This window comes from Lathamus discolor, chromosome 3, assembly GCF_037157495.1.
Source record: "Lathamus discolor isolate bLatDis1 chromosome 3, bLatDis1.hap1, whole genome shotgun sequence".
NCBI lineage: Eukaryota > Metazoa > Chordata > Aves > Psittaciformes > Psittacidae > Lathamus > Lathamus discolor.
In genome coordinates, this window is record NC_088886.1 from 57,879,272 (window position 1) to 57,897,789 (window position 18,518).

An 18,518-nucleotide genomic window follows, 5' to 3' on the forward strand; every position below is an offset into this window, starting at 1 on the left:
TTTACAAATGACAGACACTCCTCATCCCCAGATTTCGAGTGGGTTTCTTTGCTTCTCTGATCCAGAGTCTTCTGTAAGAGTAATTGCCAAAGCCCTGGATTGAATGACATATCCAAGAGGATCTTCAGCTGTACTATTTGAAAATACACTGTGGGAAACATGAAAATAGCTAAAAGGCTATCAGTATTTGAGCCCTAACATTAGCCAGAAAAATCCTTTCTCTTACGTTGATTGCTTGTTCTGCTCATTCACTCCATCTCATTTTTTGACAGAAAACCCCTTCAAAGAATATAGAATCTCTATAAAGTGCTAGTTTTGTGTTTCAATGTTGCTTAAATGAACTGCAAGCATGCATTCGGTAGTGATGTAAGATTTACCAATATACAGAATTAACCATTCCTCCTTAGTTTCCACCTAAGTGGCCCTTTTTGAGCCCTCAGATGGGCAAACAGCTTCCACTGGTAGAATTTCTCTAGAATTATGGAGCTTTTGAGCAAGTTAAACTAATGCCAGACACTAACTGCTTTCACTGAAAGAGTCTGTGTGACTGTTTTCTGAAAAGAAGGTGGCATAGGGTAGCTGGAGCATACTCAAGGGAGATGGAATTTGTGAAAACCACACAAGGTAAGCACTTCTATAGCTTTGGCTAATATCCTAAGCTAAAGGTATTTACCAGGGGTTTTCTTCCAAGTACTATGGAAAAATGAAGAGCAATACAGTTCAAATGGTTATCCAGATAATCAGTACCCTTACAGAAGTTGCGTGAAAGGTGAAATGTTTCCTTCTGTTTAAATCAAGCCATCCTGCTGTCGTTGGAAATCTCGGCAGTCAAGCCTTGTGGAAGGATTTAAAAGCAACACTTGCAACAATAATCGGATTAGAAGAACTTGCATAGCTACGTAGGCTAAAAAAGAGATAAAGGAAACCAGAGTTCAAGCTTGCCACAAAGAAAGGCAGTGAGCTGCGTGGTGCAGAATCAACACACTGTGTTTGATTTTGACAGTCACCTAAGCAGGGATGCCTGCAGATTTCAATGGTTACTGGAAAATGGTCAGCAATGACAATTTTGAGGAGTATCTGAAAGCCCTGGGTAAGGTTCTGTTTATATTTAATAATCAATAAATGTGGCCCGTCTTGGTCTTTATGTGAATCTATTTTTTCTTGTACAGTCATAAACATTTGAGAAGTATTTTTCAGGAGTGCACTTTAAGAATTGCCTTATGCAAAGTTGTTTTGTCTTAAGCAGCCTCTACTTTTTTCCATCTTGAAGCTTACGTTAACAGAGATTAAACATCAGAGCTTGAAGAGGTAAGTGGCAGACTTCAAATTTTAAAAACAACCATAAATTGAAAAAGAGTAAATGTTTGTTATGTGACAGTGATGTACTTACTGCAGTTTTGTGTTTGCATTGCATGTAAAGCGCTAGCATTTCTATAGAAATAGCGAAGGCCTTACTGACTTTCAAATACAAATGGTGGGTTTTAGGATTCCACATAATCAGCAAATTAAAACATTAACTTATTTAAGTTAAAACCATTAGGTTATGGGCTTTTTCCTGATGATAAACCTGGCCTGAGAGATCTGGACATTTACTTACCTTTCCCATTTGAATTGTCCCAAGAGCTACAAGTTTCTTTTTGTGGTAGACTTTTCTGGATTAAAATAATTCTTTTTCTTTTTCAGATGTAAATGTTGCTGTAAGAAAAATAGCAAACTTGCTTAAACCTGACAAAGAAATCATTCAGAATGGGGATCATATGATCATTAAAACGCTAAGCACTTTTAGAAACTACATCATGGAATTTGATGTAGGAAAGGAGTTTGAGGAGGATTTAGCTGGGGTGGATGATCGCAAATGCATGGTAAGAATTAGAACACTAACAACAGACCAAAAAAAGAGGAATATTAATGACCTGGGGCCTTTTGTAGATGACATCAGTAAACAATTTTGTGTGGCTACTCCTAAAATGAGTTCTTTACTTCTCAGCTTGCTGGAACACGGTTATTAGCGTGCCTTTGCATGAAAGAAATGCTAATTTCAATCAGGAGCACAAACCAATTTCATCAATGAATGAATACTATCTCCAGTGAAATGCTACAGGATTATACTGGGATGTTTCTCCGTCAAGAAGACATTTAAGTTAGACTTTCAGAATCTTTGCACTGAGTAATGTTTTACAGTAAAGAAATTTGCTGATTGCAGGGTCAGACACTATTCCCCATGTGTAAGAATGGCCAAGTGCTTATAAACTGCTTATAAATCTTGTTCTTATTGCTGTGCTTCTTCCTGGGTATGTTTATCAGAGCAGATGTGTTTATTAGTCTATGAGAACAAATCTTACTACTGTCAATAAGCAAACTCTGAGGATTGCCTTATGAACTCTTTTTGCTTGCCAGAGAGATGATGTTTTCCAACTTAAGTCTGGTAGATACCATTAACAGAGGAAAAACTGAGAATCTCAGGTTCTTTTCTGTTAGTTTGAAAGTATGAAACCTGCGATACCCTACAGTGAAGAAACTGATAAGGAGAAGAAATTACCATATAGAGCAGAAATTATCTAAAAGAGAATTAGTAGGTTTCCATTCTTAGAATGACAGTGCCATTTAGAACCGATTCTCTAACACTAGGATATGCAAGTTTACTTTTGCCCTGGTGATGGTAGAAAAAGGAAAGATGGTTAAGATCAGGAAAAAAGAATGGCTAGCTAATGAGTGCCTCAACTAATTCTTCTGTATCCCTTGTACAGAGGGCAGAAAGCATGATCAAGTGCAGAATAGAAAAGGGAAAAGCGATGCATATAGGAAAATGTCCCAATGTCATAATGCATGTCTGGCTGCTGGAAGGCTCTTAATCAGGATAATGAGGTCAAGATCCATGGAACAGTTATGATCACAAAGAAAGACATGGACTCAGGCGACAAAATTACTATCAAAGAGAGCAATGTTCAGAGCATCTGCTCAAGTGGTCAAGATGTCTGAAGTCCTCAGTGTCTGAGGCAGTGAAGTACTGGTTGTGTATGTACAGAACTGTCTCCATCTAAGCATTATCTATACATAAAATATCATTAAACTCCATGTAAAAGAAGACAAAGACATCCTCTACATGACAGAAAGAAGTGTTTGTGCTCTGAGGCTGTCTAGCGTGTACATGCAGTGAGTTGTGACAAAATGTGTCAGACAGCCACTGTGCTGAAAAATCGGATTCAGGAGATGGGAGCGTGGCCCTGGCTTAGTCCTGCTTTGGAAATGCTGAATAGTTTTAACACGCAACTCTTATTCCTGACAAATACCCTAAATATTTCATTATTTGTAACAGGGAAATTCTCTACCCTCTTTTGCCAAATTGAATGATTGGGAAGAATTCGAAATGTCGAACCAGAAAGAAGAAATCAGTGAAAGATGATTCTAGTCACTACAACAGCTATTTGGTTGGGAGTGGAACTTTAGTTCACCCTACTCCCAAGCGTTGCTTACGCATTTTGTTGGTTGTTTAGTACAAAATGCTTACCCAGCCTTGGAAGCAGAAGGTACCAGCATCTTCTTGCCTTTTCCAAAAAAATCCCAAACCCCAAGTGGAGTCACTAATCCTGAATGTTTAAGAACGACAGGCATATGACTCCACAAAAGCTTCCAGAAGTGTTCCATGTCCCTTTATGGTCTGCAGCAACAGATACCAGCTGTACAGTTAAGGTCACTAATCACTGGTCTTGATTTGCATTGTAGCAGTATGTCATACTTTATAGCTCAATTTTCTTTTTAAAGGTTTCTTTTCTACATGAGACCTTAGCTTTCTCAAAGGCAAAGTAGTACAAGAAGCTGTCTTTAGGAAGGCACTTCAGCCCAAATCTGACAACCATAATGTCAGGCAAAACTTGCAGTTGTTAAGCAGCTAAATAACTCCTAACAGCCCAGGAGTTACCCTGCTCTTGCAGGGGGGTTGGACTAGATGATCTTTTGAGGTCCCTTCCAACCCTTGGGATTCTGTGATTCTGTGAAGAGTCTTGTGAGAGAAGGGTTGTGAAGGTAATATAAGAGATACTGAACCACTCCCTAAATGTCCTACGAAGAAAACCACCATGAAAGCAAAGGTTGAATATAATTTCTGGTGTTTCCTTTTTTCATCTATAGCTTGTGAAACTGCATGCCATAAATGGCTTAATCATTAATAGTCAACCTGTGCAATGGGAGAGATTATGAATCAATTATCGCTATTGATATTGTGGACTGGGCAGACCACTGGGCACATTTTATCCAAGTAGCTCAATGTATGAGAAGTACAAAGTAACATGGATAAGACAAATTACACATTAAACATTAATCTATATAGGAGAGCAATCATCATGAGACTAGCAAAAATAAGCCTAGAAGTAATTCATCCAAGAGGTATAGATCATTTTTTTCTTTTAATGAAGAATGTATCATCTATCCAGAGTTAACATATCAGTAAAAATAATAGAGGGGTGAACAGGTTGCGTCTTGTGTTTAATTCACTGAAATTGTCTTCACCTCTCAGTTGTAAAACATGTCTTTGGGTCAGTCAGGGTAGAGTGTAACTACAGTTATTCCACATGAGTACTGTCTCTGGTAACTGAAGACTAAAATGTTTTGCTGATACTTGGTTTAAAAGTAAGTTGAAGGTTTGACATTAGGAACTGGTACTTCTGTGATGGTGTATGCCCCCTCCTACAGTGCAGTTATGGTTTTTTCATTTCTGTGGCTAGTCACACCTGGAAGCCTGTCTAAACTCTCTGGAAGGTTGAGTTAATTGAGCTGGATAAACCTTAGCAGTTTCAGTTTGTGCTTATTTTGACCTTTAACTTGCTTTCTTGTATGCACATGTCTTTAGGTGATTCTGTTTTCTTAAGGGATATAGGTAACAATGGCTGGTGACAGCAGTTCCTTTATGATTTTGTTTCTGTTGGGAAGTGAGAAATTGTTCCTTTGGAATCTTAAGAAACTCATAAGCAACTCATAAGCCCTGCTAATTTAGTTAAAGATGTAATTTCTCTGTTCTGTAAAACCAAAGATGAGGATGGTTGGCCACACAGATGTGTGGACACATGAGAGATCACTAATCACAGTGCAAGGAGACAGCTGATAATGCGTTCTAAGAAATACTGAAGCAGTGTCTGGAGCAAGCTGCCCCATAACCTGCTCTATTATGAAATTCATTCACATAGCTCCATAATGTTGTCATGCTTCTCCTGGAGTCTTTCGCCGGCCATTTTACCTCCAAGATAAAAGTTAAATAAGAGTTTCTCTTTTGGCAATTTCATGAAAGATGTGTTTCTGCAAGTTTGTTCATATTTCATATTTAGGGTTGTTGAAACCTTGTCAGTTTGAGATACAAAGGTAAAATGAAACTTTTACATATACAGAAACATTTGTTATTCCTTGCAAACGTTTCAAGGTGCACATTAGATGTTGTAGAAAGATATTTAGAACATTAATATTGTATTATTTCTCATGTAACCTGACATTTGAATCAAACCTTGTGATAAAGTTTCTTTGATGATAAAGATAATTTGATGAATTTGTTTGTGGTTTTAGTTGGTCACATGTAGCAGAGGAATAGTGTATTAAGACAGACATTTAAAGTTAAACTGCTAACTTGGGTATTGCCTGAACTGAGTATTTTATCCTGCTATCCTCATTGTTCAGTTTCTTCACGAAATTTCCTCAATTTTAAAGATAACTTCTGTAATCTCTAGGTGAGATTAATTTAGTGTTTTGGGTATTCCACTAAGTGTAAAGCCTTGTTTCCTGCGCATAAACTTTACTGTGGAGAATATTTACTGTGCACAAAAGAGGCAAGACCTTCTTAAAACAATTCATTTAAAACTGTCTCCAGAAGTAGGTCTTATTCATCACCAGATAATTTTGCCTCCTTTTTCACCATTGGTACTAAGCAGTGAAGCTGAGGAAGCATCCATAATGTAAAATATGTAGCACTAAACAGAAGAACAGGGCAGGTTCTGACACCAGAGTTAGCTTTATGTACCTTCACAATGTATTTGCTTAGTATGACAGCCAAAAGTTGATTAAAAAGTTAACTAAAAAAACTTAAAGGCTGGAGTTCCATGTTCCAGGTCTTTGCACCCAATGAATCAAGGCAGACTGAGATGCAAAAATTACTTCCCTAAATTTTTTACTTCTCTAATCATTTTGCTGCTAAAGTCAGAGAAAGTTTTTGCATTATAATTTTTCTCTGCTATTTAAGCATTTGAATGAAACCAAATTGCTTTAGTTCACACTATCCAGAATGAAGCTGTCTTTTGAAAGAGACTAAGAGCAAGCAATGTGTTAAAAAAAACAAGGGAGATGCTATGTTCTAAATAGCAGAACAGCAGGATGTCTTGGATAACTGAAAACAGCATTAGTTGCATTAGAATTGAGCATTTGGCTAAGCAGGTGAAGGATGCTTTGATAATGTGGAGCCTTGTGCTCTTTGGCATGGTGATTTTCTTACATTGAAGAAGGAGAGGAAATGACAATGGGAACTAGTAAACAGCTACACCAGCAAGAAATTGAAACTGAAGGTGGGAATTTGTACATGTTAACCATTTAGTTAAGCAAACAGAACACAAGCAGAATATAACCATTTAACATATGTTATCACATGGGTGCCATTATTGGAACTAATATAATTTTTAGTCATAGTTAAGACTTTGTGGGGTGGGGAGGTGGGTTTGGGAGTTGTAGAATTCACTCATCACATCTATCATATATCTTACCATATGAAATATCTCCCTGAATATATAGGCGTTTAATGATTAAGCTACATAAGGATTTTTCACGGGCATCAGGCCAATCCTTCTGTCACATGTGACAGGGCAAGGTGTTTGAAACTGATCATGGCTCTGTTTTAAATAACAAACATTCCTAATGTGAAAACCATTCCTCTGTAGTTTGTATTCAGGAGCAATGCAATGAAGTTTAGTTGTTCTCAGCATAGTTTGATTTCTACTGCTGCCAGGTCAGAATAAAGCCCTGTTACAAAATTGCATGGCTTATGGAGGTTATTAACTATTTAAGCAGGGGTTCCTCTGTTCCATAAATGGAATTCACAGCTGTTAAGTTAGACTAGAGTAGGTATTGGAGTGAAGACTTTGCTGCCAGAAAAACAACAAACAACGTTCCAGTACTTGGGTTTTTAGTAGGGATCCCTCCCAGGGTGAGAAGACTCAAAATATTTAGCTTCTGTCTAGTAAGATGCGAGATCGGCAGTGTGTCTTAACTTGATCCTTCTGACTCAGTTGTTTTGTTTCCTAACCTCTTCCAATGCTCTCCTTTTCTTTTTGGCTTGTATTTTCTCATACACTTTGTTGGAACAAGGACTGTTGTAGAATTACTGTTCCTGGGAGGTGGGTTTATGGTATTGACTGTGTGTATATACTAGTCTCCTCTCAAATCCACTGCCCTCCCTTTGCAGTACCATAGATTCCCCAACTCCTCATTGGAATAATCTCTGACTTTGGAGGGGTTTTACTTCAAAGGAGGTAGTCTTCATGTCATTTTCTGTTGATACTTCTGACCTCTTATAAACTGTTGTCCACAAGTGATGAAGAGCAGTCCTCCAGTCAGCCCTTCTGGGGCTCCAGCGAATAGAGATACCTACTTGGAGCTGTCTCAGGGTCTGCAATACTCTAGTTCATTCAGCCTCTGTGCCTCAGTAAAGAGGAGCTGTTTCCTTTTTTCTGCCTTGTTTCACACTGCATGCTCTTTTGGCCTTCCTGCTTATTACCGTAAGTGATAAGCTCAGCACATTTGTGTGGTGATATCAAATGAGATCTCTTCAGTCTTTTGCCATATAATTTAAGATGTCATTAAATTCACATTTTACAGTGCTGGATTCATGTCTAAAACCCGAGAGCAATCACAAGCTTTGAGCTAGTTATTCACAAAACCTCTGCTAACACGTTGAAGTCTTGTAGGTGAGGTGGTTTGGGATGGGATTTTCAGCTCTCTCTGAATCCTAAAAAGCTCTGAGAATTATGAATGCAGAAAGTGCAGTCAGAAAGGATCAGCTGAAAACCTGAGAACCAGATTTAGTAAATCGAATTTTGAATGACAAAACATTAGTGTTATCCACAATTGCATCTTGCTAAAATTATACAGGAGATAAATCAATTATATACATTAGTTTAAAAAGGGAGTGTCTTAAAATCAATTCTGATCCTTGCACTAATTGGATATGCTGTTTTGTACTTCTTTCCTGGCATAGGATATACATAAGTCTTCCTGTTTTTGTATTATTTGTATACAATTTTGTTTCAGTAAAATAATCCACCATTCCTAATAAATAAAATATTCTGCACTGTCCAAAACATTGATTCTTCTCCTCCCATATTTTGTCACCTGCATAGCCTGGAGTTTTGGCAAATTTCCATTCCTGGAACATGTCTCTAGTTATTGCTTGTCTTCATTGCTGTTTTGAACAAGGATTCAAAGTAAGGAATTTGAACATTTAGAATCTGATCCTATCTGACAGCAGCTTACCCTTGGATCTTAAATTTGTCAATCCAGTCCTAATTCTCTTTGCTAGCAATGGAGATGCTGGCAATCATAGAAGTGAAATACTGCTTCTAGAAGTGCTTCAGCTTTTGACTACTGTGAACTTCAGAAGTTTTCTCAACAGGGTGCAGAATCCCCGGATTATAACCAGCTTGTCTTTCCATAACAATCTGAGCAAGCTTGTAATGGCATGAACACATTTCAGAGTCCTCTAGCTATAGATAGCTACTATGAGACATCACATCTACCAGCGCCACAAGTCGTGAGATCAGTTGTACTGTACACCCAACTGTCTTCTGTGAGTTACCTTTGGGAGTCCTAGTGTTGCATGGCTAAAAACAGGAGTGATGAAATGGGAGGTTAGATTTCTAAGTGCTTCCACGGGAGTGAACTCAAGTTAGTAAGGGATAGAAAGGTTGGTATAGATTGTATCATTCAACCTAACTAAAGGATTGCTACATTTGTAAAGTCTTTTTCTAGCAATATACATAGATAAAGTCCAGGAATACTACCACTGTTTTTTCTATTGGCTTTGTTGTTGTTTTCTCAGTGTTTATCTGGCTGTCACCAACATGCCAGATGGAGATTTGATGAGATAAAAGAAGTTATAGGATGGAGAGATGACAAACCCTGAACATGGTTGTATCCCTGCTGTTAGCAGTGCACACAGGTCATAGGTTGTGACTACAACATTACAGAATGCCCCTTCATAGTTACATTTGATTTTGCCTGTAATATCAACATCAGTTTATTCCATTAGGACTTCATTTAATGAAAATTTCCCCTGCAGACTGCTTGGCTTAAAGAGGTTTTTTAAATCACTTTGATACTTGGTACAGATGAAAATGCTGTATCTTGAGAAGTTGTTAAATATCTTGTTGGGTAAGTTGGCATGATTGACCAAAAATTTTAGACTATTTTCTTTGGTGTTTTTTGTAAATACAATACAGGGTACAGCTCAAGCTGGATTTGACTGTGTCATCTGACTTAAACCGTTCCTTTCCATTGTTTAATCCTTCTTAAATTGTAAGTACAGTTGTAAAATGACTGGTCATGCTCATAAACGGAGAATTACTGGATTGACATGGAGCACAGAGTGCGTCATTGCTGGTTTAGAGCATCGCAGTCATTTGCTGCAGCACAATATAGAGAACACACTGAAGGGAAGCAGAAGAACAGAACTGGTACTGATACATGATATATTTCTCCTACAGATGGGAAATCAATAACATATTTTTGATGAAAGGTGGTAGCTGCAATTCATGTTTGTAAATGCAATGTGTCAAATCTATGTAGCATTAACAAAAAATCTTTGTGGGCTACTTAAAAAATGTCATTTCATTCACCTGTAAAATACATTATATATCTTCAACTGCATGCTAGGAATAGCCAGCATGGGAATGAGAAAGATTGCTCAGAGCCAGCATCAAATGTTTTTGCACTTAGACCTCACTGGGAAATGCAAAGTTCTCTGATAAAATAGGTTGATGATTCTTTCAGTAAATCATAAAAGCCAGCATCTCTGGCTGGGGGCAGTCTGACTTGCTGCTAGAAGCTGGAACTAATACCTGTTGTAATTCTGCAAGACTTTATTACTGTTACTGCTACCTAGAGAAAGTGCAAATACATAGTCAGTAGATTTGGTTTGGTTTTACTTAATAGTTCATTTAATAAATCTGCCTTGTCTCGAAACTGAAAACAGTAATGAGAATACTTCATCATTTCTTCGAGCTCTGGTTTTCAGGAAGGTGGTGTTGCTATGCACATGTGTTTGAATCTTCATAACACAAAGATTAAATCGCTAAGAGAAGTATGTAAATGGCAAAGTAATAAGGGGAAAATATCTAAATACACAAAAGTGTAAGACTATGGAAATCATATCATGTAACTGAAGAAAATGTAGACATTTTTGGTGTTATTAGGCTTCAAAGGCTTCACCTCCCAGAGGAGCTCCATTCTCTATTGTTACACAGCAAGAATAAACGGTATATAATCCAAAAGATGTGCAATATTAATGGTTACAGTTTTTGACAAAAGTTAAATTGAGGCAAGACTCACTCTTATTTATTTCTCCATTAAGTTTTCTTGTGCTCCTTCAGTATTTTTAGTCACACTATTGACTAATCACATTTATCAGTCTTTTCTTTTGAAGTTTCCTACAGAATTATATGCATTTGACCCAAGAAGTATTTGTATGATTAGATAGTAAGTAAGCAAAACTTTAACTTGCTTATGACAAACTAGATTATATACTGCTTAATTGAAAAGAATAAATGAAGTCTTCCATTTTTCGTACAAGTAGTACAAGGTAGGAGCCTTCAGTATTAGAGAAAAACTGCATTTTCATCTAGTTGGTTCTGTTGCCATGAGGAAACTGCAGCTTTCCAATGTCCTCAGTTTATCTATTTCTCCTCCTCTTGCTTGTGGAGGAAGATGAAGAATAGGAACTGTGTGCCTGGGATGCTGTGGACACCAAACTCTGGCAAAGATTTTCAGTTGTCCCAGATAGAGGACAGTAGCTCAGGCTCTGTAATCAAGCAAACCTTAGGTAATGCTATTATTGAAATGGTGGCAAAGGAAGTTTATTATAAAAGCCTACTTTTCTAAGAAAAGCTGCTTTACATAGAAAGCATTTCTTTATCTTGATAATATGTGTGTGCTGGGAGAGAAAAACAACAGCAGCTAAAGGTTCATACAGAGCTGCCTTACTGGTCAGCCAAGTGCCTGACTCTTAAGTATGCAACGGCAGTATCCTGATCCGATCTTAAAAATTGAATCTTTGCTCTTACATACCACAAAAGAGATTGTATTTACTAACATTTGCCCTACAATTATTTTTTAAATATTTTTGTTATTGTTCTGACCCAAATATTTGGAAATGTTCTGAGGCAAGTATTTTACTGTTGGTAAAGGGTGGACTATTAGAAGCAGCCAGTGTATAACAGCCACAGGAACTCCAACCCAAACTAATGCTCAGTGTGTGTCTCCAAGAGATATTTAGAATGGAAGAACTTATTTCAATCTAAGTTAAAAGAGAAGTTTCCTTTTTCTGTATTACTTGTGTCTTATGTTGGATGAGACATTACAGTTTGACCTAAAGAAAGGAAGATAAAAACACTATTGATTAATCTTCCTGTCATCAAGTGGTTGTTTGTGCTAACAAAGAAGAGGACATTGTGTTCTCCTGCAATATATTCTCTCCTGTATAACTTTCATAGGAAACCAACTATATACAAAAATCAGAAACTGTATGATTTACTCATATCCCTTCAGTGTTTATATTTCTCAAAGGGAAGACGGAGGGTGGTAACTGAGAATATTGGCTGATAAAACACCTCGGTTAATGGTCTGTGGGATTACACTCTTTGTGGTTATCACCAAATTGCCAAAAGCAGTATGTAATCTTGACTGGAAACACAAGTATGTTGTTTTCTGAGATTAAACAATTTCCATCACCCTTGGAGGTTGAAAAAGTTAACATCTTGTTGCAATGATACAAATATTTCTCAATTGCCCCAAGTGTAATAAGCTAATGAGCATTATCAAGACTAATGACTTCCACAACTGACTTAGAGCATTAATAGTACTAATAAAGTTGGATCTTACTTTTTCACAGTATATTGCCATTGAATTCACATACAAACCCACTAAATTTAACTATTAAGCTAGCTTAATGGTTAAACTATTCTGAACTAATACTCAATGGATAAAAATGAGTGCTGTTACTAAACAAAGTTGTAAATACAAATGCTTCATTCCCAGTATTCCTCACATCTACAAGTCATCAGTAGAAATAATGTTTATTTTCTGATATATTGATTTTTTAGAATCATCATTATTTCTTTGATAGGTTAACGTACAAATTAAACAGGTTTCACTTTGACTAGCATTACTTTTTATCTTGTATCTCCAACTGGATGTCTACAGATTCAAATCAGACATAGAAGAGGGCTTAAACTATGATGACCACATTAACTATGTACGTTAAGTAGCTTTACCCAAATGTTCCTTCCTGCATTAGCATTTTATACATTATAAGGATATGGCTTTTAAAAATATTACCTACTACCTGGTTTAAATATGTCATTTTACAAGAGTGAACAGAAGAAATTTGTAAATGCATTTTCCAAATTGTAGAGATTTTTAGCAAGGGCACAAGAGTTTGTTTTTCAGCAACCCCAAATGGTGCAAACAGACTATATGGGATCGACAACAATGCCTTGCCTATGATTATCTGTGCTGGAACTCTTTCTAGTAATTAATTTTCCATGCTTGTTTAGCCTAAAGCTTCCCAGGGGAGGAGACTGCTAGCTATACCCATTTAAAGATAGTGGCTATCATGGTTATCATCTAAGAATTAATAGTTTGTGACATACAGAAATGAAATAAATAGGGCTGCATAGTTCTTCAGTGTTGAACTGGGTTTAGTTCCCAGAATGACAAATGTAGGCTGACTTCTTAGAAACTATACAGGATGGATCCATTAAGTTTTCCTTTATTGATAGATCAGAATTTATTTTCTCTCCACATTTGACTGCTCATACAGGCAGTGGCTGGTTTAAAAGCCATGTGGTAATATTGATGTTAAACTGTCCTCCTGGAGCACAAATTGTTGCTGCTTTTCACTTTCCCTGTTTAAAGATTTTACTGAGTATTGCTTCTCTTTATCTTAGGGAGAGGTGGAAGGCAAAGTGTCAGTAAACATTTAAGTAGTTTTCTGAATCAAATTCTACTGAACTACTCAGGACAGCACCAGCATTCACAGCAGTGCTATGTCAAACCCTGCAACGCTGTACTCTCACTCTTATTCTGCTAGTCCTGGCTCAAGTAGCTCTCCTGCTGTTCTTACACAAAGCAGGATGCTGGCAAGTTACCCATTTGCTGATGCTTCCAAACCGCTCCGCTCGATGGCAGAAAGCAGATTAAGACATGGGGAAAGAACAGCACAGGATTCAAAAGCCTTGCTCATCTGTAGCTGCCAGGAGGTGGTACTCTTTCAAGTAGAGCAGCTGGGGAATCCTTACAGTGGAAAAACCAAACTGAATCTCAAGTTTTCAGCTCCTTTTGCAGATACAGTGTTAGGCTGCACCTCCTTTCTGCTGCTCTTAAGTGTCAGAAGGGAAGGAAGAGTACAATTAGCTTTACCATATTTTTCTTGCCTTTAAACAGCTTTATCTCATCCTTCCAGGTTTTTGACAGGCAGCTGGGCAGCAGCTTTCTCTTTAAGCTAATTTCTTTTGTATTTATCCTAAGTGTTACGACACTCTACAATTATTCTTCTTATGAGATAAATGTTAATAATTTATTATATTAAAGTTCTGCTTTAAGGAAGCTAATCATAATACCAGAGAACACTGTAGTAACACTGAACTTGTCTGTTTTGTTAGACCACTGTGTCTTGGGATGGAGATAAGCTTCTTTGTGTACAGAATGGAGAAAAAGAAGGTCGTGGTTGGACGCAGTGGATTGAAGGAGATGAAATGCACCTGGTAAGATCATAGGACAGGTTTTAAATGCCACTATTAAAATAGATGTAATGCAGGTTGTGTGCTATGTTATCTTGGCTTACACTGACATAATTGTGTATTGGTGTGGCATTTGACTTGTTTCTTAGGCAACAATTTAATTTGGAGCCATTATGGTTTTATGTCCTGTACAAAGACTGCATGATTTCAAAGCAGTACTCTGTGTTAACTGCCTGTCCAGACAAACCAGTTTGAAATGTTTATTCTGAAGAAGACATTTAACAGCATGTCCTTTATACAATCTGTGAATTATGCAGTATGGGAGCTGATGAAATTATGCATCCGACAATAAGCCATAAGGTGAAAATGCACCATTGTTCCTCTACAATAATTACAGGCCAGATCACATTAGTGCCTAGGGAACTAAAGCAGCAATTAAGTTTTTTAAATGCCATCTTCTTTTAGATCATAATTTCTGCCTAAGTTAATAGGACCTGAAAGAAGATTCCTATTCTTTTCTCACATAGCTGTTTATAGCATCCTCACTCATCATTGTGGGTAAAAGGCAGTCTTCCTGCTGATATAATAAAATGCAACCTTTATTTCTGTCCACTGTTCAGTATTATTAGCATAAATGGATGTTCTGTAAATATTCAAATTGGCAACAGAGTTATGAAATCTTTGCAAAGTACCCCAGACCTGTTACTACTAAATACAATTTTCAGATAGTACTGGAAATCCCAGAAACCAGTTTGGGAAAAGAATGTATATGACAGATCTTGCCAGCTAAACTACATACTTTATATAATGCAGGTAGGGAGGGCATCACTGTGTAGATAAATGGTGTAGGGACCACATACAGCTGTCATGGGCTCACTGAAAGTAGGGGGAGAGCAATGCAAAGGAGACTCCAGAATGCCCTTTGTACACGTATTCCCTCTGTCTCTACACAAACATAATACAGTATTGCCACACTGCCTCCCAGCTTCATAACAGTTGGCGCCATGACACCAAATACAAGCTTTTCAGATTCTCTGCTGGCAAACAGCTTGCCATTAGCCAATGGCAACCTATCCAACCGTATCCAACCTAGAAGTTTAACTTAGACCTTGCTGCACTCATACATGTGTGTGCTCATCTGCACATATATGAAGCAACAGCATGAGTTGCTGTTGGATTTATCTGTATTGGCATCCTGGTTTCTGTCACTTGCCAGCTCCACAGTCATCATCTCTACCCATTTACTGTGCCCAAAACCTTATTTAGCTCTGATGGCTGCTATCCTTACAATGATCCTGTGTGATGTACTGTAGGTTACCCTGCTCTTGCAGGGGGGTTGGACTAGATGATCTTTTTAGGTCCCTTCCAACCCTTGGGATTCTGTGATTTTTCTATGTAACAGTCTTATCAGTGAATGATGCTCTAGTCATGAGACCTAGCCACCGACCTGCCGGCCAGACCGCTCTTTATACCTGACCCTGTCAAAAGTTTGGTTGTAGAACTCATAAAATCAGATTCAGTTGCTCAAACATGTATCTAGTGCCACTTGAGGGTAACCTGACTGCTCTGAGGCTGCTTTTTCAGAAGGCTGTGGAAAGTTCTGTATTATACCTGCCAGCTCATGCAGGCATCCATGCACTCATTGGCACTTGTACAGTTTATCACAGTCTGTCTTTCATGTATACAAAAGTTAGTGCAAAATTACTTCATGCAAAGGAAGTAACCAAGTATTTTAGAGACCAGTCCCCAATATTTCAGTGTGATCACTTTTTGCATTTCATGAACTTCAAAAGATGTCTTTTTTATTTCTCTGGATCCTTACTAATGTAACTTTCTCCATTAAACATAGAGTACAGGGGTCCCATTTACTATCTGGGTTTTGAGCAGCTAAGATTACTAGGTCCTGTACTCCTGAGAGCCCTTTGTTACAACGGGTAGTTACCTCTAAAAAATTGATACTTCGATAGCTTTATGATCCTATTGAACTTTACGCAATGAGCCAAGTGTTAATTTAATTCTTTCCACAGCTCTGTAGCAAGTAGTATCACATCTCTTAGTAGTTTATTGCTTCCTATTTTCTCCATTTCATCTATGGTCTGTACTTTGTAGTTCTTTTTCGTCCTTAGATTCTATTTTATGTGAATGACTTATTTGACCATTCTCCACTTCCTTTTGAGTTTTATTGCCCTTTTCTATTGTACTGATTGCTTCTGCTTTGTAGTTTTTTGTCACTGTCAGCAGATCTCTTCACCCTTATTGCATACTCCTTCTTTCAGGTTACCCATATACAGGTCCTGACTAAAATCACTGTATCAGTCTTTGTTTCGTCAATTCATCATGAAACACCTTCTCTCACTAGGAACTAGTAACATATGCCAATAAGGTTATTGCTTTAGTGTCAGGTTTTTTTCAATATGTCATTTTATCAAAGTTCCCATAAGAAAATGTGCACAACTTCCCAGGATCACTTTCTGCAAGCTCAGGAGTGAGGAAAGGTCCCGCACCTAGGTCAAGGCAATCCCAAGCACAATTACAGGCTGGGCAGAGAATGGATGGAGAGCAGCCCTGAGGAGGAGGACTTGGGGGTGCTCATGATAAGAAGCTCCCCATAACCTGGCAGTGTGTGCTCACAGCCCAGGAACCACCCGTGTGCTGGGTTGCATCCCCAGAGAGTGAGCAGCAGGTCAAAGGAGGCAATTCTCCCCCTCTGCTGCACTCTGGGGAGACCCCCCCTGCAGTCCTGCATCCAGCTCTGAGGCAGCAGCACAAGAGGGATGTGGAGCTGTTGGAGCGAGCCCAGAGGAGGCTATGGAGATGCTGTGAGGGCTGGAGCAGCTCTGCTCTGGAGCGTGGCTGAGAGAGCCGGGCTGGTTCAGCCTGGAGAAGAGAATAATGATCTTTAAGGCCTCTTCCAACCCAAACCATTCTATGATTCTGTGAATGTATAATGTGTGTGCCCTAACTTGTATTTTTTAATTATCTTCTCTTCCTAGGAAATAAGAGTGTGTGGAGTCAAGTGTAAGCAGGTCTTTAAGAAGGTGCAGTGAGCCTACTGCTGATACAGAAGTGAAGAACAGTAGAATTTACGCTTACCACCAAATCTCTAAATGCTAGTAATGAACATCATCCCTCACAAGAGCAAATACAGAAATGAAGATCACATTTGAACTGTAGTTAGAATAAAATATTTTTTATCAAATCATTTAAAAGGAATACATAACTGCAAATAAAACTATTTTTAGAAATGCCCATTAAAGATACTAAACACCATAAATGTGTGTGTCCGGTAATTCCTAAGTACACCAAAATAGGACTGTTTGGTAAAAAATAAGATATTGGAGTTTAAGACCTTTTAAGGTAATTTTTTACTTAGAACAGAAAACACCCTTAGCCTTAGCAAGGGGCTTCCAGGTAATCTTGTTTTCACGTGTTGAATTGTAGTTGTAGTGAAGCTGTAGTATGTGGCATACACTTAAATCTTGATTTCACTGAAGAGGGTGAGAATTTTACCATCATCTCCAATGGAACAGTGCTTCACTGAAAATATATGAAACTATATAGTAAAGGAATGGATCAGTAGTCTGGAAGGACAGTGCTTATAGAAGCATAGCCAAGGGGCAGTTCTTTTCTAAACACTTCAGCTGATATCTGCCCGCTCATTTCTTTTTGTCTTACTCTGGAGAAACTAATAGTAAGGTCACTGCTAGAAGCTGTATATAGTTGTACACATAGCACACAGAAGATACAACTAGCATTGCTTTGTATTGTATCATTTACAGAATGTTTTACGACACATCATATTCCTCAGGTTCTCATGCAGACTGAATATAACAAAGCATTGGCCTGGCAGTTTCCAACTCTGATTTAATTGGTAGCTATAGTAATAGTAATTTGCAAACTGAAACATTGTATTTTGAGTCTATCGATATACCTGATCTACAATTAGCACCATCAAACTGTTCTATGATTTTGTGGATCTATGATTCTGTGATTCTATGAATATGTGTTATTATGAAGGCTGTTTAGAAAAGCTGTCAGCATGCTCTAATACGAAGAAATGGAGATTCAGAAACAGTCACTGTAAACTGTAGAGTTAGTACAGCAGGGACTTTCTGACCTCTAGTATTTTAACTGTGCTATACGTATTGTGAGTGTAGCACCAGATGTACTCTAATGAAAATCTAATTCAAATTTGTAAAGTTTTAGTTTTTACTATGCATAAAAAAATACCAGAAAATATTATCAGTGAAGACATAAGCATCCATGTGTGATAAACATGGGAAAAATGCTCCCTCTCCATGTAAATTCTTGCGTTGCTATTGCAACAGCTGTAGGTCAGTCATACAGCTTACAATTACACACATATGCAGTGCAATTGTTTACTTCAGTTCCCTTATAGTTTTCTTCTTGGCAATGCATAAATCTCCTGCCTAAGGAAGACTCTGGGAATTATACTTGAACCTAGTCAACCAGAAGCTGTTTTTTTCTCAGGGAAGAGCGTGTTAGCCATCTAGCTATGTTTCCATATGGGTATCCCTC

General features: G+C 37.9%; 1 protein-coding gene across 1 annotated transcript; it reads left to right on the forward strand.

The window, feature by feature from the left end:
• The first annotated feature begins 64 nt into the window (after positions 1 to 64).
• On the forward strand, positions 65 to 17,241 carry RBP1 (retinol binding protein 1). The gene is made up of 4 exons (XM_065675440.1): positions 65 to 1,090; positions 1,684 to 1,862; positions 13,902 to 14,003; positions 16,973 to 17,241. The coding sequence occupies exons 1-4, from the start codon at positions 1,018 to 1,020 to the stop codon at positions 17,024 to 17,026; spliced, it is 408 nt and encodes a 135-aa protein (XP_065531512.1). The 5' UTR covers positions 65 to 1,017; the 3' UTR covers positions 17,027 to 17,241.
• The last annotated feature ends 1,277 nt before the right edge of the window (positions 17,242 to 18,518 follow it).